At 42.3% G+C, this 24,438-nt stretch overlaps 1 protein-coding gene across 1 annotated transcript in view; it reads right to left on the minus strand.

Moving 5' to 3' along the window:
* Window positions 1-1,454: 1,454 nt before the first annotated feature.
* The window catches only part of CCDC170 (coiled-coil domain containing 170), a 252,752-nt gene continuing 229,768 nt past the window's right edge, over window positions 1,455-24,438 (minus strand). Inside the window, exon 13 of the mRNA XM_086926876.1 lies at window positions 1,455-2,231. Coding sequence (XP_086783002.1) covers window positions 2,094-2,231 — 138 coding nt within the window. The 3' untranslated portion in view covers window positions 1,455-2,093. The remainder of the gene's footprint in view (window positions 2,232-24,438) is intronic.

Consider the following 24,438-nt stretch of genomic DNA (forward strand, 5'->3'; position numbering starts at 1 on the left):
TGTGCTGTGGGATTAAAGCATGCTAATGATATATGTTCTAAAAAATATCAAATCAACTTTATTCCGGTAGTCCTACAAACTGTTAGTCAGCCAGTCCTTGATTTGGCAAAGGCCATGCAGCTGTGACCCTGGTGATGGGAAGTGTAATGAGGTAAACATTCTTTTGAAGAGCTTTATGAAAGTAGATCTTGTAGGTCTCAGTGCGGTTCAAACCTCAAATTAGTTTCTTGTACAGTAGTTCAATTTTTTTACACAATTGAACAAAAAAAGTTTTTGAAAAAAGATAAAAGAATGGTATAAATAAAAATACCAGGTCAAACTAAAAAATTGTCGTTTGACTTGTCTAAGTAAAATCAGGTATAAGTAAGGGTGGTGGAGGCAACATTCTTGTGTTTCACGTTATTATAAGGTCCAGCCTACCCCAAGCCCCCAATGGGCCTAACTCCTTAGTTTTACAAAGTAATGTAGGAGAAGGCATCTAATTCAGCCTCGTTGGTCCTTGTGTGTGCGTATCTTTGTCCTCTTTTGTTGCATTGTGTAGTATATATCATAACTTTCCATAAGACTTTGTTAGTTTGAGCATATACTGTCTATAATTGTGTGTTTGATAAACAACACAAAAGTTATTGATAGAAATGCTTGAAAGAGTCTGAAGCACTAGTAATTATTAAACCCCCTGGCCTGCATTCCATTTCATTATTTTTTGCTTGTTCTTGTCTTCCCACGCTGTATCACCACTTTTCCCTGATGCCAGCCGCTATTGTTTGAGACTCAAACTCGTTAAATATATTTATCAACTAAAGAACAGACAGATAAAAGTGTGTTTGATAAACAACACAAAAGTTATTGATAGAAATGCTTAAAAGAGTCTGAAGCACTAGTAATTATTACACCCCCTGGCCTGCATTCCATTTCATTATTTTTTGCTTGTTCTTGTCTTCCCACGCTGTATCACCACTTTTCCCTGATGCCAGCCGCTACTGTTTGAAACTCAAACTCGTTAAATATATTTATCCACTAAAGAACAGACAGATAAAATAGATTAAAGGCCTCATATCAAGCTAGTTGGTACTAATAAATCCTTCAATTTCTAGATAACATGCTCAGTCTGTAGGGGCCACCAACAGAATTTCCTCCGCCGTGGAGATAGTATGGGAGAGGGTTTTTCATTGATGGATATGCCTAAGTATAAAGCACTTCCTCCACAAATCGGAGTATTTTGCATTACTACCCACCTCTAAAGTAGGCCCAAACTGTGCATATACATAAACCTTGGAAAATATTCTTGAAGACACTCAAATTCCTCCTACTATTCATCCATCCCTATACGGAGCAGAAATTCACTTTTTTTTCAAGTTTTTTTGATAGATAACCCAAAGTGAATCCATCATGGGATCTGTAGTTCAAGTACTATTTGTAAACCTTCATTTTTGCACTCTATTTACAAATTGTTCACAGATTTGACAGTGCTTTATTTTTAAGGATTTTGAAAACTTTCAAATGTATACCTTTGCTTGACTGATACAAGCATGTTATGAGGGAAGATGTGTTTACTGGCTGTGCTGCCATGAAGGCAAGGCTTTGAATCCCAGTGTTGGCACTTGACTGAAAATTGTGTGAACCTGGACAAATTAATTTATCTCCCTGTGACAAAAATGTAAAAGAATCTAGTAGTGCAATTCTAAGATTTATATGTTATGATTATCAATACCCAAGGATTTCCCACCCGAGTGGTCCTTACTTTAAAACAGCACGTAGAAAATGTGTGTATTTACTTGAGTGGATGTCAACATCTAGCTGCTTTCCCATTTAAACAATCTATTGATTTTTCAATGATTTAAATGCATCAAAACCATTATCTATGTATCATGAATATTCATGCCATTTGGAATATTCAGTTAATACTTCATCGGTGACGAAGCATGAATAATTGTTTTGCATGGTGTTATCAGGCACTTTGGTAAAGTTTCAAGATGTTGGCTCATAAAGTGAACACAGTTAGTAACCAGAACAGAAGCATGGGCACCAGTGAGCCTATTCGGTGCAATAGCTGTGCATGACTTTGTGGTTGTCTATCATGATGAAGCAGAAATTCACGCGCACGAGACAACGTGGTGCTGATGACTGTAGACCATTCTTTCGAGGCGCTTGATGATTTCATAGTCCGGCAGAGCCAGAGTGCTCACGTTAAGGCCTAGCAACCTAGAGACCACTTCCCGGAAATCAGCCAGCTGTAAGAACGAAAAGACGCAAAACATCAGATCATTGTAATGCTGCTAACAAACTAAAAAAAAACCATCATAAATCAATAAGTCAAATATTTTGATATTTGAAGCGTGTACATTCCTAAAATGCTCACTGTCAGTTATATAGATTATACTCCTTGCATGTTTAATCTGTCATACAATCAGGCCTTTTGTGTCTGCGGGACTGACTAGTTAACTGTTAATATGACCACTAATGTAGCCAAAAAAAAGTATAGAAAAAACCTGAAAACGAATAAAGGGAGAGGTGTAGTGCAGTGGCCAGAGAGTCGGTCTCCGGAGCATGGTTCGATCCCTTGTGCCGATGGCTCAACACCAAGGGCATCATTTATGAGAAGTGACACATCGCTGCGTGAAAGCAGCGATGCATCACTTCTCAGTGCGCCCTCCTTGCTACATGATGGATGCATCATATTTACTGTATGACGCACCATGTCGCAAGGAGTTACAGATACATCATTAGTTCTTTTCTTTATTGTTTTTATTGAAGCCGGAGTTAACCCCTTCCATGCTGATGACGAACCCCAGCCGTCATGCACTACGGTGCTCGTGTGCTGATGACTGCTGGGGTTCGTCACGGCCCGCCCCTGTTCGTGCTGTTTACAGCACACCAGGGGAATCGTGGCCGCATGGAAGGGGTTAAAAGAAAATACAAATCACATCTGAGTCACTATAAACATCACGAATCCTCAGCCTATTTAACACTCTATAACACTTTAAAAAACGATGAAAAAAGAGCAACATTTATACATTTACACAATAAATAAGAACATTAATAAGCTCTAAGACCGCACCCCATCCCACCACTACGTAGCAGCTTAACAACAGTTTTTATCATCTCCCCTAGCTAATAATTAATCAAAGTTGGTACCCCATATTTTATTGAATTTCTCAAGGCCCCCAATTCGTACAGCATGTGTATTCACTTTTCTTAACCCTTCTCATCTTCTGACCCCACTCCTGGGCCGAGGGAATCAGATCCGAGCGCCATTTTTGTAATAAGAGTGATCTAGCCATTGCCATTGCTATATACAAAAATCTAGTCATTGGCTCTGTATAAGGAAGATCAGAGTCAAAACCAAATAAAATTAGCCTATCATTAACTTCCAGCTGTATAATACATTCCTGTTCCAGATACACAAATAAATCCACCCAATAAACCTTAATTTTTGGACAACTCAGCATAATATGTGACCAGTTGGTAGATGGATGATTCATACAGCGGAAACATTGAGAAGACTGGTTGACATACATCTTTGATAGGGAGGCAGGAGTTCAATACAACAGCCATTTGCTATAAAATAGCATCCTACGTCAATTTGCCCCTCTCAAAGTACTAACATTTAACCTGTTAATAGTAGTCCAAATATGGGGAGAAATTTCGCAGTTCTCATGTTCTGACCATTTCTTAATGGCTTTCGACTCAAGATCCACCCCCTTTACAATGGCTAAATATTTCTTCCAGGCCCCTCGTTTCCTATTCGGTGCCTTAACTAATAATTCCTCCACAAACTGATTTCTATCCAAAAAAGAAGCAACATTTATTTCAACAAGGTATTTATATAAAATACCATAAGAATTAATTAGGATAAAATCATTAGCAATGGATTGGAGCATTTCTACTACTGTCACTCAGCTACCATTCCTTAAAAAATCTGACACATTAACATACCCCGCTACCGCCCATTTTGACGCCAAGTATGTAGGTTGTTTAACCCCTATTAAGGGGAGGATTTCTTCTAGCAAGGTAGCTGAGTTGATTGCTGGAATAGAGTATTTTTTTAAAAAGACCTGCCGTCTTTTAAAAAACCATTGCAGACACTTATAGCGTACCAGCTTCGGAGATCTAAACATTAGCAGAGGAGAGTTGATTTAGCTGTCCTTACACATAAAATTCATGAAAATGTTACAATAAAAATGTGCTTGTGGTGGAGGCTTAAACCTAGATAAATATTGTGCAAAATACGCGTCATAATAACTTTTGATGTTGGGGAGTGTTAACCCTCCCTGGTCCAAATCTTCGTGCTAAGTGCTAAACGTGTTTTTTTTCCCAAATAAAGGCTGTGAACATGGACTCAACTTGCGAAAAAAAAGAGCCTGATAAAGTGCATGGTATTGAGGAGAACAAAAAATTAAATAACGGAAGACAGACATTTTAATCAGAGCAACTCGTCCCATGATGGACAAAGGGAGCATGCTCGAGAAAACAACCCTTGAACTTTCTTTATTAGTGGAGCAAATTTCAGTTTATATAAATCATCAATTGACTCGGAAAAAAATATCCCCAAGTATCTCTTTTTGGTTAGAATTAACAGAGCTGTGGACATCAGGGTACACATTTATGACGGACCTCCCACATTGTATAACTTCCATCTTGCCTTTATTTATCCGATACCCCCCTAATGCTTCAAAGTCTTCAAACAACTTGAAGGCCTTAGCTTGCACTTCCACTGTTGGCTTAATTAGTAGCATGATGTCATCTGCACATCATTTTAATTTGGGCATTGCTGGAATTGGAGGGTGAATATCAGCACAGTTCCGGATGGCTATTGCCAGAGGCTCGATGAAACAGCCAAACAGAACTGGCGATAAGGGTCCCCCTTGCCTTGTGCCTCGTTTAATTTTTATCGACCCTGCCACAGCCGAATTAATAATTACATTCGCCACAGCATTCTTATACAATCTCTGGATTAAGAATATAAATGACAGTGGGATATTAAAGGAGTGCAAGATGGAAAACAATGTCTTCCAGACCACCAGGTCGAAGGCCTTCTCCGCGTCTAATAATAGAACTAGAGCAGTTATCTTCTGAATCTCAAAATAATCCACGGCTTCTGAGAGAAAGTGAGTATTAGTAGCTAATTGTCTACAAGCCAAAAACCCATTTTGGTCTACATGAATCAATTTCGCCGCATATCTGTTAAACCTTAGAGATAAAAGTTTGGTGACAATTTTATAATCCAATTTCAACAACGTGATCGGACGATACAAGTTAGAATCCATCTTATTCTTACTCTTCTTTGCAAAGCTAACGATGCACACGGGATAGCTGCTATGGAAAACCACGCCTCCGAGTAGCCACAGGTGACTCTAACGCGACATTGCCACAGGATTTACGGCCAGCAACGGACTTACCCGCATCTCCTTCCCGACGGCCCTGGTTGGCGTTGCTCTTCCTGGCCGGCCGTTGTTTTCCCCCTGCCGCCGCAGCCTTTGCAATACCCGGCGGGGCTGCAGCAGGGGGGAACTACACTGCCCAGAGGTCTTAGCGGCAGGTAGCCGGTGACTCCTCTTCCGCGCCCGGAGGCGCATAAATTCCAAGGTGACCCCCCGCGTCGCGGGTAGCGCCGGGCGAAGCCCGGGCCAAGGACTGGCCCGTCTGATCGTGTCCGAGACAGGAAGAGACTGGGCTGGGCCACGTCCCGAACAACTGCTGTAAGACTCTAAACTGGTTACAAATTTATTATTTACTAGACTTATTTATTGTTACGTTCTCTGTATTACCTACTGAACAAGATGTCAAGTAAAAATAACAAAGCGAACAAATATGCAAACAACTGGAGGGGATGTGGGGTTACAGGAACTCTAGATGCTTTCATAACCAGGGCGGTTTCTGTCCTGGAGCATGAAATTGAACTAACAGAACGCCGTTTGTCCCAGGAGCCTATGTACCTAAAGCGATCATCGTTGGGAAGTTTAGCCTTAGTCCCTTGCCCTGACCAGAGATCCATCCTTAATCCTCTTATAGAGGGAAATAGTGAGCAATCGCCCGAACAACCTCAAGGTTTAAGCATAGTAGGACCTTCTATTACCGCTGTGCTTATTGATACATAAACAGATAAAACTGGGGACGATACAGACTTATGTATATCTCCCATACCAGTACTAACATGTTGCCCAAATCCGCAATTATCTAAGGGACCAATGGTTATGGGCTCTAACACTAAAAGGAAACGGGGAGGGAACACACACAAGGGTGGCTGTCCAAAGAAAACTAAAGTCACTAAAACGCCTAAAGCTGTGGTTAAATTAATGCCAAACATTATCACAACTACCGCCCAACCCGGGAAGACTGGTCCCCTAATTAAAGCCACATTAGCAAGTGTAGGAGAATCCTCGACTATTGAGGCACATTGCCTGGATGGCCTATTAGATAAAATGGAAATATTGGTTAGATCATTGATTCCTCCACTGATGGAAAGAACAAAGAGAATTGGTGAAAAATTAGAGCAACTTGAAAAAGTAATTCAAGCCAACTCTGAAGTCTTAGGGAGACTAGTTAAACCAGGATTGAAATATCAAGGATTGGCAACTGCCCCTAGCGTAGAACAATGGCCTTTACCCAGGGTTACACAGGCGCCACCTATGGTAGTACAACCCCAGGTAGCGAAAGGCACTTCGGGTCATGACTTACCCAAGGGTGCATTAAAGGATCAACATAGGGGGGTGAGTCCATAGAGCGCAGAGTCAAGTACTGGAAGGGGTTCAGGGTCTACAGATAAGAAAGGTAAGGAAATGACAGGGGATAAAGACATCCAATACAGGGGTTATGGTAAGGGTAAATGTGTGAGATTAGACCTACCTCCAGATTTGTACCGTATGTGATTGTACTATCTGGCGTTCCTGTTCTGAATCATGAGAAAATTGAATCTCTCCATGATTTAAAAAATAAAGTAACGTTCTGGTTGAACAGGAACAGACCTCTTGAACCAGATTTACATGGAGAAATCCTAAATGTTCGCAGGGTAGGCTGGGTTGGCCATAGGGCTAAGGATAGGGAGGGGGATTGTATTATTATCTATTTTAGAGATCCACGAGTGGTCCAATACATAAGTGATTTTTATTGTGACAGAAGTTTGGGGGGTATTTGCGCCTCTGACTTGAGTTATTTTTATCCGCCCTCTTCCCTTAAAAATAACGGCCCTAGTTTTCCGGAGAGACAGCAAGGAGGTTATATTCGTCAGTTTGGAAATTGCCCTGAGACTTTTTTTAATGTAACAATAGGGAACAGTTATGATTTATTGTCCGGGCTTGGGGATGTAGATTGACCAGCACTCGAGGAAGTTACCCATAAATCCTCAGTAACTGATTCATTAGAAATTGCAGGGAAAGCCCACATAATACCGACTCCCATGTATTCGATGATGACAACCAGTGTAGATACTGGGCCATCCTGCGCTGACACAATTTGTGAAATGTATAATCAATTGGAGGGGGAGAAAGAGATCGGATCCTTTCAGTCTCCATTCAGTTATTTCTAATCAATTAAGGGAAAGGATCACTAGTCCTGCATGAACCAAGGTCTGCAGGTAGGTAGCTGGGTGTCTCCCAATAAAAAGACCCTCATACACGTGTTTTTTGAGGTTTCTCGTAGCGATATATGATGTGTCCCCGCTTCTTTTAACACGTGAGTGCGTAATCCTTGGGTCAATTCTCTTGTGTGCACCCTCCGCCAGGAGGCTTTACCTTTGGTTAAGGCAGTAGTGATCGTGGAAAAGTGAAAAAGTCGGTGGGAAGGTGGTGATATATTAAAAGTTGCCCGGTCAGCCAGTAAGTGGACTTTAATGAATCTGGATTCGGACAATATATAAAATTGGTTCGTGCAGCTGTGGAATAGATTATGAATTCTAGCGCACTAGGATAGTTTGGTAAAAAACGGTCGACATGTTTCAGCCTCAGTTGACAGTTGGTCAGTAGGTTTTCTTCAGGACCAGTAAGTGGTAAAGTGAACAAAAGTGAAAGAATAGGTACATTTATAACCTGATTCTTCGGGTGGTAGAAGGTCGCATTGTACCTGTAAGGAAAGAAAAATGTACACACAACAACAAATAGGAAAGAGGTTGGGGGGGGGGGGGGCACACGTTTATGCACAATGTGTACAGTCTCAAAATCACTCGATTTTGAAAAGAAACTAAAAAATGGCAATACTTTGCGCAGAATCACGTTCATTTCAGGCATCAACTCTCCCATTCTCATGCTGCATAAGGCGGAAAGTGATTTTGCTATACTGTAGTGCAGTGCCCTTAGTTATAATTATCTTCGTGTCATAGTGACCTCCACAGTACTCATACTTTGTGGTGACATGCTTAGTATCAGAAGAGTAGGTGATAGTGATGTGTTCATTTTGTGGGGGTTCTTAATATAGAATAAATTCAGCGGTGTCCTAACGTTGGTCCTGTTAATGTGCTCACCGATTAAAAAGACGGCAATGACGTGTTGGTCATGTGATAGTGGTCTATTTAATATGCGGCGTTCTTAATTTGCATTTCTCTATTATTCCTGTTGACCGTGCCTTTAAGAGCGTGCTTGGCGGGAGTTAAACCTGATGTAAAATGCTCCCTTAATTTGCGTATTGTTTTTAAAGTTGCGTCATGACATATGCTGAAGCCTACCTCTACAGGTTGAAGATTTAAGCTTCATCAGGGAAGGGGCGTGCAGAGGGAGGTAATGCTGTACCCTTAACAGCATTACCTCCCTCTGCACGCCCCTTCCCTGATGAAGCTTAAATCTTCAACCTGTAGAGGTAGGCTTCAGCATATGTCATGACGCGACTTTAAAAAATATTAAGAACCCCCACAAAATGAACACATCACTATCACCTACTCTTCTGATACTAAGCATGTCACCACAAAGTATGAGTACTGTGGAGGTCACTATGACACGAAGATAATTATATCTAAGGGCACTGCACTACAGTATAGCAAAATCACTTTCCGCCTTATGCAGCATGAGAATGGGAGAGTTGATGCCTGAAATGAACGTGATTCTGCGCAAAGTATTGCCATTTTTTTGTTTCTTTTCAAAATCGAGTGATTTTGAGACTGTACAAATTGTACATAAACGTGTCTCCCCCCCCCCCCCACCCCTTTCCTATTTGTTGTTGTGTGTACATTTTTCTTTCCTTACAGGTACAATGCGACCTTCTACCACCCGAAGAATCAGGTTATAAATTTACCTATTCTTTCACTTTTGTTCACTTTACCACTTACTGGTCCTGAAGAAAGCCTACTGACCAACTGTCAACTGAGGCTGAAACATGTCGACCGTTTTTTACCAAACTGTCCTAGTGCGCTAGAATTCATAATCTATTCCACAGCTGCACGAACCAATTTTATATATTGTCCGAATCCAGATTAATTAAAGTCCACTTACTGGCTGACCGGGCAACTTTTAATATATCACCACCTTCCCACCCACTTTTTCACTTTTCCACGATCACTACTGCCTTAACCAAAGGTAAAGCCTCCTGGCGGAGGGTGCACACAAGAGAATTGACCCAAGGATTACGCACTCACGTGTTAAAAGAAGCGGGGACACATCATATACTGCTACGAGAAACCTCAAAAAACACGTGTATGAGGGTCTTTTTATGGGGAGACACCCAGCTACCTACCTGCAGACCTTGGTTCATGCAGGACTAGTGATCCTTTCCCCTAATTGATTAGAAACAATTTGTGAAATACCTAGTATTGATAAAGGGGTGTATGAAGTATCTAAACAGGACTATATAGTTGAAGTCGAGGTTTCTGGGAACCAAGAATATGATTTACCTAAGGGTACTTGGCTCATTTTGTACTGGAACATCGCTGGACTAAGAACAAAAATTGACAATCCGATATAAGTAAATGTAATAAACGATTATGATATTATATGCCTTGAAGAAACTTCGGCGGTGGAAGAATTACATCTGAATGGTTTTAAAACCTTTTTTACCCCAGCTATAGGTTCACTGCATGGCAGAGCGAAAGGCGGGTAAAGCACTTTTGTGTCCAACCATTTTAATTGGGAGAAAATAGATATTGTGTGTAACAACAGATTTTATCATATGGTTAGGATACGAATTAATCAAAACATTTTGTCTGTTGATTGTGAATTTATGTAATAATGTACCATTGAATGAGTTTCCAGTGGTGCTAAAATCTCTACAAATTGATATTAATAGTGTGCAAAATAGTACGAACAAAGAGACCTTGGTGGTTTGGGGTGGTGATTTTAATAGTCCACCATGTATGAGGGGAGAACAAGGTACGTGTGGACTAACATTGGAGAAAGGAATTGATCTTATGCATTTCGACCATTCTGCTAGTGGTGAACTCTTGAATGAAATTTTATTTGCTTGTGACTTGGGTTTTGCGAGTAAAATGTGTCAACCCGAGATCCCTCATGCCCCAACGTTCAACGGAAGAGGGGTGTTTTCAATAATTGATTTTATCACAGTATCTGCACGTTATAAGGACAATGTCCTACATTTTAAAACACTTGGGAATTCTCTAAGTGATCATTTCCCCATTATGGTGGAAATTATCAATCCACATTTGGTTCCAGGGCGTTTAGATAAACCTGTGCAATACCAGAGTAATGTTGCATTAACGAAATGTAATGGTTATGCTCTGAAATGGACAAATGTAGTCCCTGACGATTTCTTAAGTAAATTAGTTAAAAACTGTGAACCCAGCTTCAATGTTTGTTTGGGCGAGGGAGCAGAAAATGCTGAAATAATTAAACATTTTAAGATAATCACCACTCAAATAAAGGATAGCCTGTGGGTATGAGTAAGAAATCCCAAAGTAAAAAAATCCAGGTGGTTTGATACGTTATGTTCTAAATCTTACTCTAACCTAAAACGGGCCCTAAACTCTACTATTAAAGATCGGATTCTGATAAGGGATTTACCTAAGGTCTATAAGGCTGCATTAAATAATAGAAAAAATGTCTTGAAGAAGGAGGCATGGGAAACCTTATGTGAAGCCTCCCAATTACGAGACATGACAGCCTTTTGGAAGGCGGTAAATGCGCCGTTTTTTAATGATAATTCTCGGGCTAGAATTGAGATCGCCATCGCTGAGACGGAATGGATTAGGTTCTTTGAATCTTTGTACAGTGTGCCAACTATGACTGAAGGAATATCTGCCGAGGTAGTGAATGGGGGCATGGTTAGTGCGGCCAGCCCGCATATTAATAGGATGAATTTGATTATTACCTTGGAGGAAGTGATTGTGAGCAGTAAAGCTAGTATGGGGAGTAAGGCACCAGGCCCTGATGGTGTCCCGGTGGATATCTTTAAGAATAATATACCTTTATGGGCACCACTACTCACAAAAGTCTTCAATGCTTCCTGTACTGATGGATTGGTATTGACCTGGTATGAGTCGATTATAGTTCCGATTTTTAAAAAGAGCGATAGGACTAGTTGCGCGTGCTATCATCCCATATCGCTACTCGACTCAACAGTCAAAATAATCGGCAGAGTAATTTTAAACAGACTGCAAATTTGGGCGGTCGAGCACAGGATACTTAGTGATCTCCAGTATGGTTTCAGGGAAGGTGTTGGTACCGTAGATCAGGGCCTTAATTTGTATATACTCCTAGAAAAATAAACCAAGGCTAAGGGTGGAAGATTATTTTTAACCTTTGTCGATTTAACTTCCGCATTTGACTGTGTTACCCATAGTAAGCTATGGGCAATCATGGATCACCTTGGTGTAGAGAAAAATATTATCGAATTCCTAAGGGACCTGTATAATGGTGCCTCGGCTACGATGAGATTCGGTACGAACTGGGAGTGTACAAAGCGATTTAGTATCTCAAGAGGAGTACGTCAAGGATGTGTCCTTGCCCCATTTTTATTTTCAATTCACATTAATGATTTAGATAGAACTTTGCTGCAGGAATGTCAGGATATGCTGGCGGCGTTACATCGGCCAGTACCAGCATTAATTTACGCTGACGATGCAGTATTAATGGCTAGGACCCCCATGGCGATGCAAAACACGATAACATATCTTTACAAACTTTATGGCCAAATTAGATTTGAAAATAAACTGTACCAAAACGTTCTGTATGAACTGTGACCCAGGGGCTGAGAAGTCGAAGAAAACCATGTTTATCGATTCAAACCCCCTGGATTTTACCCAAACATTCGCTTATTTGGGAATTTTATTTGATAGATCTGGACAGTGGGTAAATGCAATAAAAACCAGAAGGTTGCTATTTGCAAAATCAATGATGGCCCTTCAAGCATTTAGTAGGAAAATGGGGAAGAAACCCATTAAGGAGCTCATTTGTATCTATAAGGCAAAATGTCTTGCGATTGCTACTTATGGTGCAGAAATTTGGGGGCATTCCATTTTAAAAAATCTACAGGTGACCGAAAACACATTTTTAAGATATCTTTTATCCGTACCAGAAAGTGTGTCAACCCATAATTGTCATGCAGAACTTGGACTGGGGTACTTGGAAGATACTATCAGGGTACACCCAGTTCTTCTGTGGCACCGGGTGTGGACCACAGAGGAATGTTCTTTTAACCGATTGATTCTCTCTGATGTAGTCAAACTTGATCATGCTCAGAGGATAAACTGGCTACAGTATGTTAAGACATTTCTCACACAAATAGGTCACCTTGATTATTATGAAGAGCCACTTTCAATGACCCAGATTCCACGAAAAGAGTTAAAAAAATTGTGTATTTCTTATCTGGAAGATCACAGGATTACTATAGAACTTAAGAAAAAATCTGTGATCTCACACCAACTGATTATGACCAGGAATGTCATGCAACCTTATCTTGTGCTACAAATGAGAGACTTTGAAAGATTCCTTCTAATTGGTTTTAGATTCGGCATTTCGTATAGGCTATTAATTTTTCCTCATGTAAATAACTGGTCTTCGCAATTGATTAAGTGTCCCTGTGACGATCTGTCCATTCAATCAGACATTCATATTTTATTTTTTTGTAAATTTTATACCATTCCTAGGAATAGATGGAGTAAGCCCATTTTAAAATATATGGATTTGAGACAATGTAGACCTGCCTTTTTAGCTATTCAACTGCTTGATAATTTGTTCGGTGTTGCATCCATTGCTGCTTTTCTTAAAAATATTTTTAATTCAAGGAAATCGATGAACTTTTAAACTGTCATGAAGTTTTAGATATTAATTTGTTTTTGTGATATTTTCCTTGTATACTTTTACTGTACTTTTATGGTTATCTATGTCTTATAACCGAATAAAGCAACTTGACTCACTGCTCCTCCCCTAGCAATGGCGGCGTGTACCTGGCAGCGTCTCAGTACAACGGCTTGATGGCGTTTTCGGACGGCGTTTCAGAGGGTTTGCTGAACTTTGGCTGAGCGGGCTGGCTGTGCCTCTTTGTTTTACCTCATTGATTTACCGCATGGGTACGTTGGAGTTTTGATGTTGATATGTATTTCTGACATATCTGTAGGCGAAAAAATGATGCATTGCTGAAGTGTGTCACAAAAGTGACGCAACTCCAGCAATGTGTCGTTTCACATGGGGGAAGCCCCATGTGAAAGGGCCTAAATCAGTCTTAAGCCAGCTGTGAGGCAGGCGTAAGATATTGTCGTATTTGTACCCTAGAAGTGGCGCTGTGAAATCTGGTAGATTTCACTGCATCACTTCTATGAGGCTCACTTACATGGGAACGCCTACCCTGCATACATTATACCTGACGCAGGTATAACTTAGCACAGGGGTTTACAAAGTAACGCATCTGCTTAGATGCGTCACTTTGTAAATAGGGCGCAACAGGAGGCATGTTTTACACCGCCGATGCGTCACAAAAAGTGACGCAAACGGAAATGCAAAACTGTTGCAAGGCCTCATAAACAAGGCCCCAAGTGACTCTGGACGATAGGTCACTAAATCTCTCCGACGGCCCCAGCGCCGTGAGACCCTGAAAGGAGATTAGTTTCCGCTTAACAAATACCTGGTTTATTATTAGAAAAGTTTTTGTGGACGAGAATTGTAAAACTAAATGATCCATAGGTAAACCAGATACTGCAGGACAGGCACGTAACAATCCAATGTAGCAGAGTGTAAGAATGGGTTGTATAATTTGTGCAAGGGTCATATTTCTAGTCTTTATACCACATGCACAGCACCTTCTAATATTGCACGCGTTGGATCACTATGTTCCAGTAATAAATGTCACAGACGACAAACAATGTGCACATTTCGCTCAAATATTTTTTTTATAACGTGTAATCTTTTCTAAAATACAGCGAAGTGGGACACCATATGAAGTCACCGCTCTAGGGTAAGATTGCTCCTCTGTTCTATGAAAAAAGGTTGTTACATGAAATCTTTTTAAATCTGAAGATTTGCGACTTTCTTCTTTGAAATGTCAACTAGGTGCGCTGGGCACTTTTCAAATACTCACAATCGCGCTCTTCTATTGGTTCGTGCCCCAGATTTTATGAACTGCGCAGAGAAGGATTTCACTAGTCATAGTAAGTTATTTAGCAAAGGACTCTCAGATTTTACTAGCTTTAATAAAAGAATACCTATTTGAGAAAAACGTAGAGAAATAATTGTTGTAACCGCGATTTTACAATTGTGTCAGTCGCACTCAGCCTCTATTTATCTGTGGACAGTCTAAGATAAAAATGTCTGCCATAAAAGTAAACAAAGAAAATTTGTGCTAGAACTATTTGTGCTTTGGCAGCAAATTATTGGTGCCGATGCAATTGAGGTCCTTTTTACTTACTTTCTTTATAGGTTCCTTGAAACTATGCTATTAATGGTATGAAAACGATATCCAAGGGCAAGAAGGCCCTCCACTGAGGTCAAATTGATCAGGAGTCATCAAAGGACTCGAAATGTATTAGACACCAAACTTTCTCTATTATTTCTTATTGGAAAACAGAGATGCCAGTTCCTAGTCTCAACACAAAAAGAAGTACACTGAGCTAGCCAGTAAACAGCAAATGCAATCCTTAGGTCACCTAGTCATCCCTCTCTTAAACAGATTTGGTCGGAAACATATGTGATTGTTTACATGTCTTTCACATCTATTCTTGTGACGTGTAAAATCTGGCAATTTATAAAACTCATCATCGTCTGCACATCTACAGATATGCGAACACAGTAGTACTGATGCACAAAGGCATCTTTGACTGCAGACGTGTTTAGAGCTGTAATGACTGGAATTACACTTGTCACGTATTCACAGGAGGATACTTAGCGGGCTTAAATTAATTTGTTCTATGTAACTGTACACCCTGACTGCATATAGATCATGAAGGAGTAAAACCCACGCAAGGGATGTTGACTGGACCCACAAGTTCGTGAATTCCCACAAACTCATGAATTTGTAAATAGTCGTAAACTACTCTCCAAAGCTTTCCAAACCTGGGAATGGTTGGAGATTTGCTTCAGGACCACTATTTTTTTCCTGTCTGGTTCTTGTGACTTTAGAACTCTATGTACTATTCTACTGCTTAACAGTGGTAAACCACATGTGCATTTTCTCTAAAACATGTACTGGGCATTGCATTTACCAATTTGGCCCTTGTAATTTTCCTGTAAGTCCACAGTAAATGATGAAAGAAATGCACCAATGGCATGATAGTTATTTGCCATATTCAGGTTGCAGTATGTATTTACATCACCCACACATATGACAACAAATATGACAGCCAGACCTCTAACCAGGCTCCATTTTAAAGGCACTGTGGAGAAACACATCAGGGAAAAGGGCCCTTGCCATAAGGACAAGAGCGTGGTCTTTAATAATGTCTGCATCCTAAAGCGACCAACGTTACCAAGATGTTTCTAAACATGACTTACCCTCTAGTCATGTTTAGAAACATCTTGGAAACGTTGGTCGCTTTAGGATGCAGACATTATTAGACAGATTCTTTATAGAAGGGCAGCTTTTTGTGTACCGCATGTTACACATTTACACTGGTAACACTCATGTATATTTCCTTTTCTCCAGCATTAACTAGAGGATTTTCACTCTTGAGCTATTGGGTACTTTCTTCTATCTTTCATTGGTTCCTTTTTTACCCTCCGGGTGAGCACTGGTTCAGCGTTACTCCCCAGCACCGTTTCCCTTTATGCTCGCATGTATATTTTAGAATATATGAATGACATGTGTTCACAAAATATGTGTATTGTTGTTGCCTCGCAGGTCCTGCTACGTCGTACCTCAAAACACAGTGACCTCGAAAGTGTTTTTGAAATATTGTCATCACAATACTCATTGGTTCATTTTGATATTTCCCCTGATGAAGGGTTCTACATGAACCCGAAATGCATTGGGAAACAATGTTTGAAATGTAATATATGTGCTTTAAACATATACTTGAGAACCAGAATGTTTTGTTTATAGTTAATAAGGCTCTGAAACCTTCTACACATGTATAAACACAGATTGCATGTAGATATATGAATATTGAGATAAAGCATTATTGTTATTCTTACGATGAATATATAAAACTGAAATAAACCACTGGTTTAAATTTGGATACAAAAAAGTTTATGGTTTGAATAATCTGGTGAGGCCTCATGGCCCCTCATAGTTGTGCCTTTGGTAGCCCAGGGCTTCCCTGAGCTCATACTTGGTATCTATTCCACTGGGGGGGCAGGGCACGCTCCCTCTCCACCATCGAGCACACTAAACATTACTAACATTGATTAAATACACATAGGCTCATAGAAACACAGGTGTGCTATTCCACCATTCTCCTGTAAAATTCTTAACTAGAGTGCCCACTTAGTGGACCAGCACCCACACACTAACATGACCTGGCAGGATATAGCAAGTCTGACGACCAATCAGGCTGACACCAAGGTGTACTCAACAGAAGATGCAGAATCAATCTACGCATTAGAAAAGGAAGTAAGAGAATTTGGTACAGCCACAGGTACCACGTCGCAACAACTAAAGCAATGAGAATATCTGATGAGAAAAGAAATTAACCAAAGATTACATGCGACCACTCTTATCGAGTACCATAAAGTGAAACGCATTCCCCGTGGTCTGAGGATCGCACTTCGCCCTATGCTCTTTAAATTCAACAGATCTTTCATGTCACGTTGGTACGCCATCTTAAACAAGTGCTCGTTGGATCTCATTTTACTTATTATTGAGGAAATTTCTACTTTACTGAGTGAATTAACGTTTGACATCAACGAACTAAAAGACGACATTAGTCAACGTATGGAACAAGAAGATTGGCAGGCTGTCTTGGAAAAAATCAACAAGAATCTGGATGCTCACGCAAAGGAGGTTCATGAGAGGAAGACCCGGAAATTCCGCCGGGATACTACAGATTATAAACTCGACGAGGTTTATACTTGGGCGGAAAAATATGCACAGAAGAGAGTCTTTAAACAACCCGGAGCCACCTCCTCGGAGGAAAGTATTGCTACAGACCAGGATCTATCCATGCAAAGACCTAGTGCTACATCCGTGCAAATAACTAGGGTGACATCAGAAGAACCGGCTACAACTTCAACAGAAAGTGGGCCTTTTTTATTGGCAGGCCCCAACGCCAAAATTCCACCAGACAAGAATCTAGTAGCCGCAGACGAAGCTGCAGGCGTGGAAAAACCAAAACCAACCAAGGAGCAAGGCAGACCACAACGGACAACGAAGAAATGAACTCTTTAGTCATAAACATCTCCAGTAGAACTCTCAGCAAAGAGGAAGAACTTGTACTCAATAAAGGGATCTCATTTGTCCCGACCTACATATCCAATGCACTAGAAACAGAGGTCGCCCTCTTTAAATTTATGAGAAAGATGAGACTTAGGTGGTTCTTCACCATCAACCCCAGTGCCACAGATTTGACAGAGGAACAACACAAGTTCAGACCTAAGAGCAAGTTTCTAGCACCTACCTCTCTTAAGACATTGGACACATTTGAAACGCTAGTCAAGAAGGATCTTGAGAGTATCAAATATGATTCTACAACACACTTGAATCTTACTATCAAGGAGCGAAGGATACTTAACAAACTGAGGCAAGACACTTCAATCACGTTCCTTCCAGCTGACAAAGGAGGAGCTCTTGTAGTACTAAACATAGACTTCTACAACACTAATGTTAACCAACATGTACAAGATGAAACCACGTAAATACCCATGGAGCATGACCCTACCATGGAATTAATGGGAGCTCTATGCACCCTTGTACACAAGGCGCTTGACTCAGGAGTCATAGACGAAAATATGATGAAGTTTCTTCTGAATACCACACCTAAGGTTCCAACCATATACATGCCCTCCTAAGGTGCATAAACACAGGACGTCACCTCCATTCCTTCCCATAGTGGCCGGGTGTGGCTCGATCCACGAACCAGTGGGGTATTACTTGGATTACCATTTACAACCATTAGTACAGACATGGATATCCTACGTGAAGGATACGACTGACTGCCTCAAGAAATTGGAAACTTTACGTCATCTCTTTTTGGAAGACATTTGGCTCTGCACCATTGACGTGGTAGCATTGTATACCTCAATTGCACATGATGAGGGTTTAGAAGCTGTAGAATGGCGATTACTAAATTCGGATATCAATCATGATAAAGGTATATTTCTCTTGGAACTACTGCACTTCGCCCTATACCACAGCTATTTTACCTGGCAAGAAAAATTCTACATCCAACGCACAGGAACCTCCATGGGTTTTCCGGGAGCACCATCGTATGCTAACATCTTTATGTCCCACTTTGAGGAACAATTTATTACATCCAATCCGAGTTGGCAAACCAACGCAGCATTATTTCTCCGGTACATTGATGACATTCTAGTACTCTGGACAGGAACCAGGGAAGAATTGGAAGAGAGCATCCGCACATTAAACATGTGTAACCCTCAAATTAAATTCACTCATGTCATCGACAAGGATACGATACACTTTCTTGACATTGAAATCAGGAGAACTCCTGCAGGATTGGAAACATCTATGTACAGGAAACCCACCGATGTAAACAACACCTTGTGGTTCTCAAGTGCCCATCCGTACAGTTTGAAGAAACACCTTCCCATCTCGCAGATGATGCGTACGAAGAGGATTACCTCTGATGCTAATCAATGCCAGGAACTGATTGTCAGACAGATCACAGAGTATAAGGAGCGAGGATATCCAGAAGAGATATTGAGCCATGCCAACAATGTCATTGCGCTGAAAACACGAGAAGAGCTTTTAACTCCTAGAATCAAAACTCCCATGAAGCGTGAGGTATTTGTGATAAAGAACTCAGCTCAAGCATCACAAATAAAAACTATCATCAGAAACCGATGGGAATTAATTACCAATGAACCCGATTTTACTGGGGTATTCCATGGCACACCACTGTTTGCACACACAAGAACAAAAAATCTCCGGGAACTCCTAAAACCCACGAAGCCGCTCCCTAGAACAAAAGAGAAGGGAATGATGAAGTGTTACAACTGCGGCCAATGCGGTAACGTCATCATGGGCAATTTATTCATGCCTCCGCACACTGGGTTAGGAATACCGCTGAAATACAAAGCAGATTGCACCACTGAAGGCGTTATATACGCGATAAAATGCCCTTGCGGGCTAGTATATGTCGGCAGAACAACTAGGGCTGTAAAAACTCGTATAGTGGAACACAAGAGTCGGATTAGAAATCAAAACACTCATTCTCCCTTAGCCAGACATTGGGTAGCAGCCAAACACACTATACCTCAACTACGGTTTACCATTCTGGAGAAGGTTCATAAAGTAGCAGGAATGGAGTTTAACACTTCTCTAGCGAGAAGAGAAACGTATTGAATAAAATTTCTGGGGACAGTCAGCCCAGGAGGTCTTAATGACCACTACGAATTGCTATGCTTTTTGTAAATCAGATTCAGTCTGTATGACAATGTTTAGATTGTACGGGAGTACGCTGTTAAGTTAATTATGATTTTGACTGTTCAGTCACTACTGTTTATTACAACCCTGTTTCTGATTTAACTGTTGACATTGTGTTCTTCACTTTTCCTACATCGGTTGGGCTATTATACATTGTTACCCCTAGGGGGATTTCAGGCTAATTATGCAGTCAAAGCAAGTTGCCGTATGCATTTAATTATGTTGGTTTGCACATTCCGTTATCCTTAACTCACATCTTCCCTTTTCATTCTTATTGCTTATGTGTACTATGTTTACGTGATTTACACTTTCCCCTCGTTGTAGTACTTGACATATGCACTACACTTTTGGATAACAGACACTTTACTTCCAACATGGAGACAACAGAGTCCGTTTTTTAGTTTTAGTTTACTTTGCTTCTTAAGAATCGACTTCCGCCCCATGTGACTTGATGGGCGGAGTCGCGTTACCTTTGGATATATGGCGCCGTTGCAGTGAGGCTGGTGAGTTTAGACTCTCACTAATATCTTAAAGACTGCAGCAGTTCGTATTTCATTTTGACTAATGGAAACTTAATCTGTTTCCAGACAGCAGTCAATCACTTTGATGAGAAGCTCAATTTCTCCCCGTAAGGGTAAGTTCCGTTTACTAACACTTGGGTAATGACGGTCTCTTGACTGCGCAGTCATTAACATGAACTGCGCTTGTTCACATCTCCGCAGGTTTGTTTACCGTAGTGCCAGAGGTTGGTTTCCATTAACCCTTTAGTAGCAGCTTTGGCCGATTCACCCAAACAAGAGAGGGTAAGTCATGTTTAGACACATCTTGGTAACGTTGGTCGCTTCCTGTCCAGGTAAGCGCCAGTGTAGGCGAAGCATTTCTGACTCCCTGCTGCTGCGCTTGCTATTTCTACCTGCTGAATAATAATTCCGCTCGTGGAGCTTGTAATTGTTTTAAACTGTACCACATGCTGGCGCGTTTAGCGCGGTCGGTGCGTTTTATTTGTAGCGCATTTTAAATAGTACATTGCATCTTTGGCTAGGCTGCTATTAGGGGGTTTCTTAGGACATAGCTTGCACCTAAAATTGGTCGTGATTTACACCGCTGTTTGGCGGCCCGTTAGTTGGACTGGGGGCTAGGCGCCATCTTGGGAGGGGAAGTGCCAGCAAGAGACGCCATCTTTGTTCGCGCTCTAGTTGCTGATGCACACATAGCACGATTGGGTGCTATTTAAGTCGATTGCATTCAGCGCTCGTTCTGTCCAGGTAAGCGCCAGTGTAGGCGAAGCATTTCTGACTCCCTGCTGCTGCGCTTGCTATTTCTACCTGCTGAATAATAATTCCACTCGTGGAGCTTGTAATTGTTTTAAACTGTACCACATGCTGGCGCGTTTAGCGCGGTCGGTGCGTTTTATTTGTAGCGCATTTTAAATAGTACATTGCATCTTTGGCTAGGCTGCTATTAGGGGGTTTCTTAGGACATAGCTTGCACCTAAAATTGGTCGTGATTTACACCGCTGTTTGGCGGCCCGTTAGTTGGACTGGGGGCTAGGCGCCATCTTGGGAGGGGAAGTGCCGGCAAGAGACGCCATCTTTGTTCGCGCTCTAGTTGCTGATGCACACATAGCACGATTGGGTGCTATTTAAGTCGATTGCATTCGGCGCTCGTTCTGTCCAGGTAAGCGCCAGTGTAGGCGAAGCATTTCTGACTCCCTGCTGCTGCGCTTGCTATTTCTACCTGCTGAATAATAATTCCACTCGTGGAGCTTGTAATTGTTTTAAACTGTACCACATGCTGGCGCGTTTAGCGCGGTCGGTGCGTTTTATTTGTAGCGCATTTTAAATAGTACATTGCATCTTTGGCTAGGCTGCTATTAGGGGGTTTCTTAGGACATAGCTTGCACCTAAAATTGGTCGTGATTTACACCGCTGTTTGGCGGCCCGTTAGTTGGACTGGGGGCTAGGCGCCATCTTGGGAGGGGAAGTGCCGGCAAGAGACGCCATCTTTGTTCGCGCTCTAGTTGCTGATGCACACATAGCACGATTGGGTGCTATTTAAACGCTCCTATGCTGACGCGCAGCGGGCGCGCCATAGGCGCGCCGGAGGCTCGCCAGAGGCGAGCCCATCTTTGCCCATCCGTGACCATCCGGGGCCCGGGGCCAAAACCCCTGGCCAAAACTTGCCCTACTCCAGAGGTGACTTATTGCAGCTTAATACGGGCAAGTTTCATCTTGAGCTGGATACTATACATCGGCTGGCTTGTGAGGGCTTGTTGACCCCACCTAAGAGTTCTAGAGCGCGGCAGCGCGACTCTTACACCTACACCCTGAGCTATGGCCTGCTGAATACGCGTTCTTTGCAGAGCCACAGGTCGGAGGTTTTTACACTCCTGGAAGATGGGGAGTTAGATGTCCTTGCGCTCACCGAAACATGGCTGGAGGATTGCTCGGCGCCAGATCTAGTGGCGGCCCTTCCAGACAACTATCTGGCACTCTATTTCAACAGGGAGGGAACTAAGAGAGGAGGGGGAGTAGCTCTTCTCTATCAGGACCGTCTCCGCGCCGAAAGGTTTCTCTCCGAAACCCTAGGGGGAGCAGAGGTTATGGGGGTTAAGCTCAGGCGGGGAGCGGTATGTGTGGTGTTTCTGGTGGTATATCGGCCGCCTTGGGCGTCGCCAGATTTCCCGACCCTCTTCACGAGACTGGTCCAGGACCTGCGTACGAGATATGATAAAATGGTTGTTGTTGGGGATTTTAACTATCACTGGGAAAAATACCCTAAAGAGGGACAAGCACTACAGATCGAGGAGGCTATCTCCTCCTTAGGTCTTACTCAACAGGTGAAGGGACCGACACATGAGAAAGGACATGTGCTTGATTTAGTCTGGACTACCATGCCAGCCCAGGGTGCTACGGAAATCCTGCCTTGTGCATGGTCGGACCACTCTTTAATAAAGGGCAGACTCTTACTGAGGGGCCACCTGTCCAAGCCTGGGGATGGCTGGAAAATGGCCCGGAAGTGGAGAAATCTTGACGGAGAGAAATTGGTCCATCTTTTGGAACACTCCCCTTCAGCAAAGGAGCAGGATGTTAATATTGATGCCCTTTGTGATCACCTTCAGCATAAACTGGGGAGTGCCGTTGATGTGGTGGCACCCCTTCGCAGGGTGAAGAAGGTGGCGAGAGGAGCTGGGGCTCCTTGGTATAATGATTCCCTAAGGGAGATGAAACGTGGGGTGAGGAAGAAAGAACGGGCATGGCGCAAAAAATACGACGCCATTGCCAAGCAAGAATATATCTCATCCTTAGCTAACTATAAACTAGCCATACAAACCAGGAAGGCTGCGTTCTTCGAGGAAAGAATAGCTACAGCAAGAAATCCGCAAAAGGAAATCTTTCGGGTCCTGGCGGAGCTCAGGATAAACAAAGAGCAAAGTACTGAGTTCACCCAGGAGGACTGCCAGAGGTTCCAGGACTTCTTCGTAAAGAAGATTTCCGATATTTCGGGCGAAATTGCTGCAAGTATACCCCTCGAATGTCCCTGTCCACCGGACCTTACTGTCCCGTTAAATATTTCATCACTAGTTGAGTTTTCCCCAATTTCTAAACAGGAACTATTTAAAATCATAGACCGGGTCAAATCGGGTTCCTTGGTAGATCCATGCCCTCCTGATATATTTAAGCTGGCAGTACCAGGAATTGAGGAAGAGGTTCTGCATTTATTGAACACCTCCCTTCGTATAGGACAGGTCCCTCTGGCTTTCAAAGAGACTCGCCTGATTCCATTACTGAAGAAACCTGGATCGGACACAAAGTGTTTGAAAAACTTCCGGCCCATCTCCCAGTTGCCTTTCTTGGCTAAGGTGATCGAGCAGCATGTGTTAGCTTTACTCTCGGGTCATCTAGAGAGTAACAACCTGCTGGAGACCAATCAGGCAGGGTTCCGTGCTAATCATAGCACGGAATTAGTTATGCTATCTATCCTAGATGAACTAAGAACTCGGGCTGATGTCAAAACACCGAGCGCCCTGATACTACTGGATCTCTCCGCGGCGTTTGATACTGTGTGTCATGAACAGCTTTTGTCGCGGTTGAGAGCCTTTGGTATCAGGGGTACAGCACATGCATGGCTCACATCATTCTTGCAGGGCAGGACGCAACGAGTACAGTTGGGAGATCTACTTTCCACCTCTGCTCCGATTACCTGCGGGGTTCCACAGGGCTCCGCCTTGTCACCCCTACTTTTTAATATCTACCTGCAGCCATTAATCGCTCTCCTGAACAGGATGGACTGCCTAGTGTACAACTACGCCGATGATACCCAGATAATCATTCGGCTGGATGAAGGCTTGGGAGCATCCACCAGGCTGCAGAACATACTTAAAGCCACGGTCAATTGGATGTCCGAGAACTCCTTGAAAGTCAACCCGGATAAGACGGAAGTGTTGCCCATTTCCACCTCGGGCAACCCTTGGAGTGAGAAATTTTGGCCTATGGAGCTGGGTGTGCCACCGAAACCAGCGTCCGCAGTCAA

This window comes from Lissotriton vulgaris, chromosome 6, assembly GCF_964263255.1.
Source record: "Lissotriton vulgaris chromosome 6, aLisVul1.2, whole genome shotgun sequence".
NCBI classification, from domain to species: domain Eukaryota; kingdom Metazoa; phylum Chordata; class Amphibia; order Caudata; family Salamandridae; genus Lissotriton; species Lissotriton vulgaris.